General features: G+C 48.0%; 1 protein-coding gene and 1 long non-coding RNA gene across 7 annotated transcripts; one reads left to right on the top strand and one right to left on the bottom strand.

Annotated features, from left to right (window-relative positions):
- Window positions 1–588: 588 nt before the first annotated feature.
- Window positions 589–13,618, bottom strand: stxbp5b (syntaxin binding protein 5b (tomosyn)). Of its 6 annotated transcripts, none has more exons than XM_061302137.1 (28): window positions 13,102–13,618; window positions 11,594–11,691; window positions 10,916–10,997; window positions 10,743–10,843; window positions 10,394–10,528; window positions 9,562–9,625; window positions 9,350–9,433; window positions 8,651–8,774; window positions 8,489–8,567; window positions 8,033–8,187; window positions 7,741–7,961; window positions 7,603–7,670; window positions 7,484–7,524; window positions 7,187–7,407; window positions 6,810–7,015; window positions 6,576–6,701; window positions 6,335–6,486; window positions 5,805–5,867; window positions 5,667–5,723; window positions 5,492–5,539; window positions 4,792–4,831; window positions 4,346–4,388; window positions 3,712–4,114; window positions 3,261–3,624; window positions 3,030–3,195; window positions 2,794–2,905; window positions 2,490–2,710; window positions 589–2,405 (listed from the first exon to the last, which is right to left on the bottom strand). In XM_061302137.1, exons 1-28 carry the CDS (start codon window positions 13,234–13,236, stop codon window positions 2,364–2,366), a joined length of 3,651 nt encoding a protein of 1,216 aa, XP_061158121.1. In that variant the 5' UTR covers window positions 13,237–13,618; the 3' UTR covers window positions 589–2,363. The 6 variants fall into 6 exon arrangements, with proteins under 6 accessions (XP_061158121.1, XP_061158116.1, XP_061158118.1 ...); XM_061302132.1 differs by lacking the exon at window positions 4,346–4,388 and adding an exon at window positions 4,566–4,682 and having other exon boundaries at window positions 3,712–3,954; window positions 4,781–4,831; window positions 13,102–13,617; XM_061302134.1 differs by lacking the exon at window positions 4,346–4,388 and having other exon boundaries at window positions 3,712–3,954; window positions 4,781–4,831; window positions 13,102–13,617.
- Window positions 11,096–12,368, top strand: LOC133169733 (uncharacterized). Its single transcript, XR_009718446.1, has 2 exons — window positions 11,096–12,053; window positions 12,247–12,368. It is a non-coding gene; the product is annotated as an uncharacterized LOC133169733 (long non-coding RNA).
- Window positions 13,619–13,643: the final 25 nt, after the last annotated feature.

Genomic DNA, 13,643 nt, shown 5'->3' with positions numbered 1-13,643 from the left:
GTAAATACAAATGTCGAGATAATACGCGTTTGTAAACATGCATCCGTCAATGCGCCAAGAGATATTATGGGCAGCCCCGTTTTGTTTGGGCCCCGCTTTGTGTATCCCGAAGCACTAGAAAAGGCGAGGCCACAAAAGGTGGGAGCAAAAAAGACGTATGTGTGTGTGAGAGAGAGACAAGAAAAAAAAACACAAAGCTCAAAGTTGAGGTACTCCTTCGGAATATGGTCGCACACACACAAACCTGCATATGTATGAATCTGAAAAACAAATCTGATGATAAGCAAATGACACAGGTTGGCAAATGAAATATAGAGACAAGCATAGATAAGTTCTGACGTGTTTTGGTCCTCTCATAACAACAAAAAGAGTAGAAAAAATAGTGCAAAACGCACATCACATGGCTGCTGCTTGTACTCAGTGGCTTTCAAATTGCGCTTCTTTGTGTCGTATTTGGCGTGAGGGAAGTTTTTATACCCAAAAAGCTAAGTAGCTTTGTCCTGTTTCACGGCCTAAATTTAAGTCTTTTTTTGGGAGTGTCTGATTAGGCGGGGAAAAAAAAAATTCAGAGTCATTGCATCCATGTAATTATCTTTGTTTTATATTTTAATGTGTTTTAAGGAAACAAAAAGAATCAGCAAAAATTTGGGAAAAAATACATGCAACAAAAATTTGGCCAATTTTTGCTGATTTTTAAAGCGCTAATATCGGCCAGTAAGCTTGGCCGGTCAATCCATCATTCATTGGTTGAGCGCTACTTCATGAAATATGACAACTAAACTAATTTTTTTGTTTTTTTTTTGAGCAAATAGATGAAAAAATAAATGCAAACACCATTGTCATGTTTCTGCAAATTTACCCCAACCTATTGCACCAAATATACGGGCCAACGAAATGGGCAATAAATAATACTCAAAATTATGAAATTAATCTCTTTGGTGTTACACAGAAAAGGAAAATGGCTAGAATATCTCATCAAATTTGAGCTGTTTCCTTATTTACAATTATTTGGCAGCGACAAGCGCGCACACAAAACAAACAAAAATGTACGCAAATAGCAGCTCAAAGGAGAGTCAGGAAAAAGCAAAGTTGTAAATATTGGCTTCATACATACACACGTCCCTGAATATATGTATCCTCGCAAACACGCGGCTAAACAGCTAGCTTAGCATGGACGCGTCGGCAAAGGCAGAAAAGAGAACAAAGGCTGACTCAGAACGACCGACCGCCTGTGGAGCAATCAGTCGTGAATAACACAAGTAGTAATCAACCCGACAAGAAAAACAACAAAGCTCGCCAACCATCATCACACCAGAGTGAGAACGGTTGCTGAAATCAAAAGATACAGTTCCGCAATTTAATTCCTCTCACATAAAAGTCAAGAGCTTCAGGCTATTTCCAGTGTACTAATCTGAATTTCCAAGAATTCTGCCTAATAGATGGACTCAAATGAGGTATTTTTTTTCAGCATGACGGATTAAGTGGGGGGGGATTGAATTAAACTCAAAAAGGGTATTTCTCAGATGTGAAAGAGACTTCAGTGTGAACTCAACATCTCCGGAAATTGTGTGCAATTATTTCATAATTAATACAAAGTAATGCCCGGCTAACCAACATCTTGTTAAATTACCTCATAAGCTTCTTGTGTGTCCTGATAAATAACAATTTCCATATATCACGATAAATAATCAAACTTTGAACAACATTTTTGCATCATGATAAATGATGAAGTAGCTTTTTGAGTGCGCTGATAAATAATTTATCAAATGTGTTGTGTGTCCAGCAAAAATAATCAACTTCTGTGTCCTTCAAATCGATGTGTGTCCAGATGAACCATCAAATAAACTCCCACCATACCCAAATAAACTTCTTGCGTGTCTCGATAAATAACCAAAATTAAAATCAAAGAAAGGTGACAACCTTTTTTTTTGGGAAAAGATGAAGTAGATTACCACCAGCCCTTATTTGCTAGGAGGTACATCAGCTCTTGCGTCATATTCCTAAGTGCTTCAAAATGGCCGTTTCCTCACACAAAAGACAAAGAAAGACCGAATCCTTCAGACAGACGCTGACAAACTTTGATGATTGGACTTAAAAGATGGGGGGAGAGGTCACAGAATGCAATCGTCAGACTTCTCCTCCTCATTTAGGTCCAAAACTGTGGTCCTTCGGCCAGCGAGGCAATGCACAAATAATAATAAACGCAATTCCAAACAGCTCAGGAGAACCTTCCCCTCACGTGAGAATCAGACAAGGATGACAAAGGATCTGCAGCTCCTCAGCCATATTAGCGCGCGTGTGTGTGTGGTGTGTGTGTGTGATTACAGAGTCCCCAGTCCTCATCCAGGCGTTGCCCGCCATCATCAGAGCTGGTACCACTTCTTATCTTTGTACTTTTGCATCATCTGAAAGTAAAAAATAAAACATCATGAACCAAAATGTTATTTTTATCGAAAAAAAAAAAGGCAACAAAACAAAAAGTGGATTACGTCATGAGCGTGCTTGGAGAAGGACTCGGCGCTAGACATCATGGCGGCCGTCCTCTCCTCCAGCTCGCCCAGTTTCTGGCCTCGCTCGTCCAGCGCTACCCGCGCGCGGGCCAGGTCGCCGACCACGCCCGACGCCGCGCCCTTCATGCCTTCCATGTTGCCCGGGCCGGGGATGTGTTGGGCCAGGCTGCGAGAAGCCTTCCCGGACGCCGTTTCGCCGACTGACAAGGAACACGGACGGACGGGATCTTCAACAAAAGTGCCAGTATTTATTGAGATTAACACGGCCGTTTTAATCACTCACAGAGATCTTCCCGATCCAGAGACTGAGCTCCTCCACCAAAGAGGCCTTTGAAGAAACCTCGGTTGGGAGCTTCTGGGGTCTCCACTGGTGTGAACAACTCACTCAGCATCTCCTGAAAAGGGGACGCAACCTGTTAGTTTCCCTCTTGAGCTTGAGCCAAGTACAAGATTTTTTAAATCCATTTGATGATAAAAAAAAAAAAAGTGTAGTGTCGCAAAGATATCTTTATAGTAGACCTGCAAGTTGTCACAGGTCTCCTGACTGTAGGTGATCCTCTGCACCTCCGTGGGCGAGGTGAGGTACAGAGCCTGCCCCAGATTGGAGAAGCAAAAGGTCCGCGCTATCCGCATGTCCGTCAGCGGCAGGTAGTTGACGTCCAGGAGGGGCCGCAGACTCGGCAAGCTGCAGACAAAAGAGTTAAGACACAGGCGGGCCCTTTGACTTCTTTTTTTTTTTTTTTTTTCTACCTAAGTGTCATGATGTGTCCGTTGGCGCAGAAACAGGCGATGCAGTTGGCTGCGGCCATCTGCACAACGTCGGCCCTCAGCACGAAGGACGACTCGGTGATGTTGTGTTTGTGGACTCGGGTCTGGGACGGCATGGCCACCACCTTGGCCTGCTTCTCCGAGCACAGGACGGCGAACTGCGAGTCGTGACCCTCCTGCGATGAAGGCGGCGACGCTGGCCGGCGCCACCGGCTCCTCTCCTTCTCCTTCTCCTCATCCGAGGCGTTGGGATCGTACCATGGCTCGTAGGAGGCGGGCAGCGCCGCTCCGGCGGCGTCCAGCAGGGCCATTGTTAAGATGCCTCCTTTGAGTCTGGCCACCGTTCCTTCAAATGCCAACGAAAGGTATTTACATCACATTGAAGGTAAACGGAGAAACAAGCTTTCCACAAAAAAGTTGTCGAGCAGATTACCGCAGGAGGAGATCCCGACCGGCTGAATGAGCCTCTGGTCGTCGCCGGGTGGCAGGCTGATGGCCAGCAGCATGACGGAGCCCTGGCTGGTGCCCACCAGCACACAGGGGCCTGGCACGCCGTCAGACGACTTCCTGGGGGAGGTCTCGCAGAAGCAGAAGGCGCAGACGGCCTCGCGGGACTCCCTGTCGATGCTGGTCACGCTGGAGCTACGCGACCGGCTGACTGAGTTGTCCTTGGAATCTGGATTGGGAAAACACAAAGCGCCTTTTAGAGAGCAATCTGTTATTTTAGGATGGACGGTCACTTGGGAGAGAAGAAGTGAGAAATGAGAAGAGTTAGGTAGGTTGTCATTGCTCCATTTTTGAGGAGTCACCGATACCAAGCACCGACACCACTGGTACTTTTGATGTGTAGTTTACCCCAACATAGACAATGACAGATAACGTCGGACAAAGGTCTGCAAAAATCCTTCAGGCTTGAACCAACGTGACCCAAGAGATGACATAACAATCCCTTTTGGATTTTACCAAGGTATTCCAAGGGCACACCAAAAAAAGTGAAGAAAGTCAATTCTTTTAAGGGACAATTTTAGAGATGCAAAGTCATCACTTTTTCACATTTTCCACTGGACAAGCAACTTGAATGCGTCCTTTGCTGCCATGTTGAGTGGCAATAAAAAAACAAAAACAAAGCAAGGAATCTGCAGGAGCCATCACATAAGAGAACCAGCAAAAAAAAATCCAGATGAGCAGTCTCCAAACCCAAAAGCGCCACCTCATGAGAAGGGAAGCCCGCCCCCTTGTGGTGAGAAACAGGTGGGGCGCCTTGAGCTCAGCCACCGATGCACTCACTCATATTGTGGTCTGAGTTTGCTGTGGGGAACGCCAACTTCACGCTCTTGCGGCTTGACGTGGGCGTGCCGGTGTGGGTGTAATAAAAGCGTTTCCTGGACGGGCTGGAATGGCACTCTGGCCGCCACACACACACACACACCTTAATGCTCAAATTTTAAATCTCAGAAAAAATGGTGGGGTGGGGAACAATGTTGTTAACAGTTCAGGCTTACCCGTGTTTGGTTTATGCTCATTAGACGAGCTAATTTTCCGCGACATCCTAGCTGAAAGACAAACACAAGACGCCTCTTGAGAGGGAACACTGGACGTGGGGAAGACAATGTTTTTGAAGGAAAGAATTTTAGTTTTACAGAACGAGAGCAAAAGCGTGGCGATATGACATACAGCCGACCTGAGACCTGAGAATATCGGTCATTGACCTTACGCCGTGTTAAGATTCGCTCTTGGCGACACTGTGAACTCGCCAAACCGCAAAATTCTTGCTGGTTCGCGTCGTACCGCCACACTTTGCACTCGCAACCAATCAAAAAGCCTGTGAAAAACTCGACAAGGAGGAAGAAGGAAGAAGCCAAACGGTTAGTGTGTCGGCACTACGGCAGCCCTCCAAATCACAAAACTGCTCATTCAGATAGTGGACAAATATTGAGAAGCTTTAAGCGGGATTTCCGACTTTTGACGTCGAAAGAGAAAACCCCAGCAGGCTAAACTGCACAGAAAATCTGAGGAAAAAGATCATGCATGGAGGAGTCATTGTTGTCATTAGTAGTGGGGGGGGGGGGAATACATTTTGATTTCACACCTTTGCGCTCATGGTCACAGAGGAGGCTGCGTGTTAGCAGGCCGCCAATCACGAGAGAGAGAGAGAGAGCGACACGGGCCAAACACACTCACACATATGCACACGCGTGTGACTGATACAGTACCAAAGTCATTGGCAACCGTCTTGGAAAAGCGCCTGCTTTTGTACTTCACTGGAAACAGTTGACAGGGAGAGACATGTCACGTGGCGACGGACCAACACAACGCAGAGAAATTGATACAAAAATAAATAAAAAAAGCGCACGCACGGACAAAGACTCTCATACGGACACACAGTACCCTTTTTTATAAACTTGGCCTTGCGCTCATCATCAGAATTGCAGGGCGAGGTGGATCCTATGTGAAGGACAGTCGTTTCAAACAAAGAACACACACGCACACAAACAGACGCTGGAAGCCCGTAAGACAGAAGCTCACCTGAGTTGGGAGACTTGCAGCGTTCCTCGGCGGCGTTGGGCCCGTCGCTGGAATCGCACAGCGCTGTGGAGGAGCGAGAACAAAAAACATAAGAATAAAATCAGCAAATCAAGACAAACTCTGAATCCCTCCCGCCATTGTGTGCTGTGTTCTTCCTGTTGACTTTGACCAACTACAGAGTGACTAGAGTTGGCCGAGCTACAAGAGGACTTAGGGGTGCTACATCTATCGCACGTCAACGGGAGCGGAGCTGCCCGACTGGCGTCTTGACTTACTCAAGTGAGACGAGCGCAGCCTTTTCACAGACTCGCGAAACACGAGAGAAAGTCTGGACATGGAAGACTTGCCTTCCGCCGGGACAGCTTAACCAAGAGACCACACAAGCCAATGGTGTTACCTTGCCGTATCGCGGTGCAGCGACCCAATAAGACGTTTTGAAAATAAATTCATAAAAATATTACTCATGGAACGGTTAGTACACCCGTGAGCCGGTAGAGTAACAAAGCGGTAGAGCAGACAAAATGTCTGACCTCCGGAGGGCTGGCGGGCTTTGCGCGGGGAGCAAGGCTGCCTCTGGTAGGGCTCCGACGCGCCGTGCAGCTCCGACGTGCCGAGGTTGAGCAGCAGCGTTTTCTGGAGGTAGTCCACCACTGCCATGCCGTTGCTGTTACCAAACACCACCCTGAAAACGCCACAAATCAAGATGTCATTTTTGGATCCGTCTGAAATTTCATCCATAGCCGAATCTCTCCAACTTTGGAGTTTACTCACAGTCCGTACGAGGAGTTGATGGCCAAGCTGGTGATCGGCTGAGGAGGCTCCCCGCCCACCCACACCAGCTGCACCACCAGCTCCACCTGGTAGCCCGGAGACTGCTTCAGAGGGGAGCTGCGCACCCTGAAAGCAAGCGATGCTAATGTTAGCGTCATTAAAAGTTGCCGTGCATCTTTTTGTCAACAAACATCTAGATCTTGTGTGCATTCAATAAATCTATTTTCTCCCTACTGAAGGCAGGGCATGTTGTCTCGCTGCCCATCTGACGAAGGATTGCTGCCGTTTCCGCCGGCGGAGGGTTGACTGGAGGCTGTGGCGGGGGCGTCGCCCTCCTGGGGGCTGGGGGGCACCGAGGAAGCCTGCGTGGGGGTCTGCTCGCCGCCGGGGTCGGGCGAGTCGGTGTCACTCAACTCGCATTGCATGCGTACCTCTAAGAGCTACGAGAAAATAGAAGATTGAACACATTTTGTTTCAAAGTTGAAGGCCGAAAACTAAATAAATGGGTCATTTGATCTTTGTGTTTGTCCGATGGCTTATTATTTTGCATGATTATTTTTTGTGGGTTGTGAAATTAGAATTGATACGAGCCGTGTGACGGGAAAACAAACCTGCACGTTGGCGGCGGCGGCTTCCTGCTTGCTGAAGCGGTAGACGATGACGTGCGCCGACACGCCGGCCACGCACAGCATCCTGCTCTCGGGGCACCAGCTCAGCGTCTGGATGGCGAAGGGATCCTCGTCCACGATGTCCGTGTTGGCCTTCTCTTCCTTGCCGCGGGCTCTCTCGAACACCTTGGCCGTCTTCAGCTTGTACAGCACTTGGAGCATCACTGCGGCGAGACGAGGGAAGTTGGAGAGTTGCCGTGGTGACAGTGACAAAATGTCGAGGCGAATTTGTCTACTTACACGCAGAAGCATCCCAAAATTTGATAGTGCCGTCAGCGTGCCTATTTTTAGAGGGAAAGCATAAAGATGAATGAAGAGCTTCGGGTTTCTATCCAAACAATTTGCCAGCAATTCCTCACCCGGTGATGACGATCTCAGGGTAACTTTGCGTGCCTTGTCCCCAGTTTCCCCCGTTGATGGGCCAATCCTAGACGCAGTAAATCAATCGGTGAGCGCATGCACGACGACAGAAGTCCAAGTCCAGATTGCGGTCCCACCTTCTTGCTGTAGCCTTGCCTCTTCTGTCGGCTGCCCACTGAGTAAAGTGCGGGAATGAGTTCGGCGGGGCAGTCGGCAAAGTACTCGCAGCAGGTCACCGGGGACTCGTGGATGCTTAGGGGGTAAGGATTCTCGAATATCGGGTAGCCGATCTGTCCGAGGTCGATGACGACTAAATCCCGCTCCAGGAGGACCACCACAGCGTACGGCTCCTGAAAATCTAAAGAGCAAAAACAAAGCATCAAGCAAAGGAAAGCGATACCAGTGCATGGTCGGTAACTGGAGGCCCACCGTTGGGATACGGCGTCTCGCACAGTGTGAGGAAATCCACGATGGGGAAGTCCATCTCCAGGACGGCGGTGCTCTTGCCGTGCATCACCGTCAGACAGGCTCTCCGGCCCACTGTGTCGTAGGACAGACCGCCGGACAGAACCATAAACGGGTCTCTGGCGGTTGGGGAGAGAAGCAGAGGTCGGGAGGTCAACAATCTTGATTGGATTGTTGTTTACTTTATTACAAAATAATTAGTGACCTTTTCCTCCATTTTGTGTTGGTCAAATATACGATGCAAATAAATACATAAAGAAAAATCTTTTTAAAAAAAATAAACAAGCAAACTTTGAAAACTGATTACAAATAACTGAATTTAAAAAAGCCCCAAAAAAATAAAATGGAAAAACTCAAACTACACACAAAGTATGAGAAAATAACAGGAAAAGGACAAAATGTGAAAGTCTGGTCACTTACCCAGCCCGTGTGGTTTTGTACTCCACCTTCAGGATGGGCTTGCACGGCTCTGGCTTTTTGCCATCCTTGGGCTGCTTTCCTAGTTTCAAATGGAAATGTGAGATAGGTCCAGGCATCAGTGTGTGTGTGTGTGTGTGTGTGTGTGTTTGTAACAGTGCCTACCATGCGGCGTGATGATCTGCGTCGGCTTGGCAGGGGTTCGAATGTTCCAAGTGGTCAGAGTGCCATCGGAGTGGCTGCAGACGAACTGCTTGCCCTCGTGGTGCCAATCGACCGAGTGGATGGCCTGCAAGCCACCAAAGCGTAAATGGCACATGGTGGGTTTAGGCTCAGAGAATCGTAACAATTCAATATTCCAGCTGGGTTCTTTTTCAGACACGATCACGATTGAGTCGTTAGCGTTGCGCTAGCTGCCGTGAGCGCGTGATCGAGAGATAGTGTGTTTGTGTGTGCCGACGTTATCTCACGTATATGAAAATGTGCGTCAGCTCATCTCATCCCCCCCCCCCCCCATTTGAATATTGTGTCTTCGCAATGCTGAGTAATATGATCTTAAAATATAAATCACAAATTTATTAGCCTGCAGGGCTTTTCTTGGTCACAATGTGACTTAAGCTAATGAAGCGTTAAGACATGAGTAACATTTTGACAACCTTCTGACATTGTGGACTAAACCAGGAAGTGAATCCAAAGCAGGAGAGCACCTACAATTTGGGCTAAAAAAGTCAACAAATGCATTTATCTTAATCCAAGCTGCTGTAGCTTGTGTTGTCTTGCATTTCTGGTTTTGCTGAGGTGTTGGGCAACGCTGCTTCGGCGGAAGTTGAAAAACGCCGCTGTGGAAGAACATAACAACCTTACCTCATCATAGTTGTAGCGGTAGTCAGCTTTTTTGGACTTGAGGTCCCACAACACCACCACGCCGCACTCAAATCCAATGAGGAGCTTTAGTGAAAAGAACACACAGACACACAAAACCGGCTCAAGATCGCACGAGAAGAGAGCAGGATCTTTGACCCTCGTGAGGAGAACCGCCTTTTGTCATTTCCTCATCCATTCACAGCGTCTGTTACCTTTCCTTCATCCATGGGGTTATCACTGATGTGCACTACAGGCCCTGGGTGTGTCTTGGTGGATCTGCGCGGCGGTTAAAAGGGAGGAAAGAAAAACAAGGTGTCTACGGTTAGCCTTCGTTGCATTCTCACCATTAGCATGCGGCTAACACGACATTAAAAGGGAATACTGCGACTGACAAGAAAACTTAGTCGTTGCATGCCATGATTAGTGCAATTACCCTGAGCAGGGCAAAAACAAAATGGAGGAGGGAGGGAGGGAGGAAGCGAGAGAGAGGACAGGGTCACATGAGGGTCCGGGAGAGATTATGGAGCGGGGCCATTGCATCACCGTGGAAACAGAGAGCGGAAAGAAGCGTGCGTCTGGGCTAAGAGAAAAGCGTGGCCGGCTGCGAGTGCGGCGGTCTGGCGCGACTGGATAATGAGCTCATTGGCACTGATGAATCAATACAGCCGAAAGGGGAGAGGGGGGCGTGTCCAAGGATGTCCGACAGCAAAGCCACTCCGTGATCGTCACAATTTGACGCAAGGTTCTGGTAAATAAGGAGTGACTTTGTTCGGTCGCACTTGAACTCCAAACAAAAACATTTCCTGTACTTCTTTTAACCACAGCGACAGACTGATTATTTCCTGTTTTCAAAAGAGAAGAACTCGCGAGTCGAGCGACGAAGCGCTTAAGAGGAAACGAAAAGTACAAGGACAGGACGTTAAAAGCTGCAATCATCTGCATCTTTTATTCTTGTAGCCGATATAATTTCATTTTTCACTCAAACGGCAATGCTCCGATATCCCCGGCCAGGGAGCAACAAAAGACGGAGGAGGTGGGACTCACAGTTCGATGGCTTTGTTCCACATGATGACGTAGCCTGAGAGGGTGAAGGATTCCACGTTGACGATGTGGATGTTGCCTCGTTCCGTGCCGATGTAAAGCCACTTGCTCTGGAAGGGCAGGTGGCAGTACGTGATTCTGCGGGAGGAAATATACACCAAATTATCAGCAAGAGAGACTGACCGAGATTGAGATACCTTGAGAAGGCCTCGCTACGGTTGTTGCTAATGAAACGGGACTATAATTAGCCCAGCGATGGACAGGATATTGGCGTCCATATTGTTGTCGTCTCTCACACACACACACACACACACACACACACACACACACACACACACACATCTTACTGTACCTCTCCCTGTTGAATTTGAGCGAATGCAGGATGGCGGGAATCTTTTGCCTCAGGTTCCACAGGTGGAGGCTGTCATCAGCTAAGGCGCTCACTAGCGCCCCCTGAGAAAAGAAAAGTAAAAAAAGGTCAAAGGTGACTAGAACGTGTAAGTGTTGGAAAAAAAAAATCCAAACCTCGTTGATGAGAAATTGGAGCTGGATGACGGCGGCGCCACTTTCATGTTGGCAGTAACACTCCACACCTGCGCGGCCGAAGCTGCGGGTTGGCTCAGTTAAGAAAACCACAAGCAAAGGCTGACGCAATTTTCTTTCTTTCTTTTTTTTTTTTTTTTTCTCTCTTGTGAAGTCCACAAATTTACTGCCACTTTAGACACATTTAGGACAAAACGGTGCAAATGGCTCTAAAATCATTGGACTTTTTTCCCCTTAATTCAAATGAATTCATTTATTTCATGAAAAAATATATATATATATATTGCCGTCTCATCTCACATTGATCACTAAGCAAGTGGCGCCCATCGAAGTGGCCGCTTTGCAAACAAATTGCGCAATAAATCAAACGGGCAGGGGAGCTCGGTCCCGACAACAACCATCTGCCCGCACGACCCGTTTCGGTGTCGTCTGTCTGCTTTGGACCTGGAGATGAAAAAGGCGGCGCGGACTCATTAGGCCTTAGCAAAGAAGAACAAAATAACACCTTCTGCAAGAGGAGACGCTCCGGACAAACAAGACGCCTCTCCTGAAGGAACCCGACGACACATCGGCGTGATAATAAGTTTGAACAAAAAGCGCCGAGTCACTTTCTGTCCCCGTCTTGTCATCTTGACACAGGTTAAAAACATAAAAGGATACAGCCTCAAAGCTCCGTTAAGTGTCCCGACAGCCAAGATTTTCTGTACAGGGTCGAAGGCCATGGAGGACGGCTGATGCGGGAAGCCATGACGCACAGTCTGGGAGAAAGACAAAGCACAATTGCAATCAGAGACAACAAGCAGTCATCTGCCTCATGATAAATATGATCGGGACCGAGCAATATGGCCTTCAAATAAAAACCACCGCTTAATTTACGACTTGCTTGTTTCACCTGCGACCTTTAAACTGACATTTTCTTCATCACATCATCTTTCCAATGCAAGGCTCAAAGCAACTAATGATTCGATGGAAGAATTGGCCAAGCCTTCTCAAGAATTGCCAGCCAACACGTGTAGACAAACAAGCGGGCGGACAGACAGGTCTTCAACGAGGAAGCCAGTGTCGTCGCGCTGTCAACCAATCAGAGAAGGGATTCCCTGAGCGGCAGACAAATCCAAAGGTTTGGGGAGTTATGTTGAGAAATCAGAATCAGCTTTCATGAAAATCACACATTTGACTGGTGCTAAAACAATTTGTTGCAATATTATTGGCTTTTTTTGTTGCGGCCCGGGAGTGACTGTGCCAATGAACTATACTTCCTACCAGGAAATAAAAAAATGTTTTCACGTGGTATTTTCTTGTCTTTATTGCAGGAGACATTGGACAGACTGGTCCTGAGGGAAGTGCCCAGGCTGGGTCTGTGTTTTGGATGGGAAATGTGAACAGTTGCCACCCGCCAGTAACTGGATTAACATTCCACAATTACAAGAACACATCCTCTCTAACAAAATCGGTCCTTTTCTCCAGCCAGCGGTGTGCGGTTTCCAAGCATGAAAATGATATCTTGCAAAACTTGTTTTCTTGTATTTGGAAAGCAAAATATTTTGTAAAACGTCGGTTGTATAGGTTCAAAATGTTATCTGCTTTGGAATGAACGTTTGCGATGTAGTTAACAAAGACGTCCGGCTTAAATACATTTTGCTCTTTTCAATCAAATTTGATATCTAAAAATTGCGTCCAACCAGATGTCATTAAAGTACATAATGCGCAAAACTTGCGTCAGTCCTCTTTTTATATTGCAAGCACAAGGACAACATGCAATCGAATTGACCACTGAAGAGACAATTAATTACCAATATCAGCAATAAAATAACATCACAGTAACCATAAGTAGCATGTAGCGTCACGAGTTGCTGTGCATTGGTAATTCGATTTTTCTTTCTTGTCCTCACGCCTCACAAGACCACCACTGCGTAGGGGCAAAGTCGACTTTCAACTATGCGAACATGAAGCACCGCAGGCCGGCTTAGCGATCCGACGAGCCCGGTAAGCTAGCCGGGGCTGAAAAAAGTGAGCCGGGGGCGACAAGTCAGTGCGGCGCAAACACGCACTTTGGCAGCCCGCCATCACACACAAAATCAACGGACGGACTCCTTTAAAAGTCCGAATGTCCTCCACTCGGAGGCTGCTAGCTGTCACTCCGGGAAACGGAGGGAGAAATACGGCACCTTGCAAAGCTGGAAATGCTCCGACTGCAGGCTCTCCGGGACGGCGTCATTCTCCTTGGCGGCCCCAGTGTGCGCAGCCGAGGACGAAGACGACGTCAACCCGTCCAGCACCTTACGAATGTTGAACTTCTTCATTTTCTTTGGTGGTGGTGATGGTGGTGGGGGATGAGGTGACGGGCAAGCGCGCCGCACCGAGAGAGGCGAGCCGAGCTGAGCTGCCGTCAACTGGCTAGCAGAGGGTTGGGGAGGGTTCAGCGAGGCGGGGAGCTCGGGGCTTAGCCGCTAGCTTGACTAACGCACACTTTTCAACGCTGTTCCGTGTCCATTTCGCGGGTTGCGGAGGGTGTCGCCGAACGGCATCCACTGGAAGCTGCCCCCGCGTCAATCCGGCATTTACGCGGCGTACGTCGGCGGTGTCCGAGCGACAGGCGAATAGCCGAGCTGCGGTCAGCCCGTTTCTCTGCCCTCCTCCCACAAGCGGCGAGCCGGGCGGAAGGAAACGAAGGAGGGAAGCTAGCTGATAGTGGTTAGCCGATAACAAG

The sequence above is a fragment of the Syngnathus typhle genome, linkage group LG16, assembly GCF_033458585.1.
Source record: "Syngnathus typhle isolate RoL2023-S1 ecotype Sweden linkage group LG16, RoL_Styp_1.0, whole genome shotgun sequence".
Lineage (NCBI taxonomy): Eukaryota > Metazoa > Chordata > Actinopteri > Syngnathiformes > Syngnathidae > Syngnathus > Syngnathus typhle.
This window is presented reverse-complemented; position numbering and strand designations above follow the sequence as displayed.

What these genes read in the sequence shown, in the direction of transcription:
- stxbp5b (XM_061302137.1), bottom strand. Translation starts at nt 13,236, where the DNA reads ATGAAGAAGTTCAACATTCGTAAGGTGCTGGACGGGTTGACGTCGTCT. An exon ending in GACAACATGCCCTGCCTTCA is followed by an intron (nt 6,702 to 6,809) that starts GTAGGGAGAAAA and finishes GCTTGCTTTCAG; the next exon opens with GGTGCGCAGCTCCCCTCTGA. An exon ending in GGTCGGGATCTCCTCCTGCG is followed by an intron (nt 3,625 to 3,711) that starts GTAATCTGCTCG and finishes TGGCATTTGAAG; the next exon opens with GAACGGTGGCCAGACTCAAA.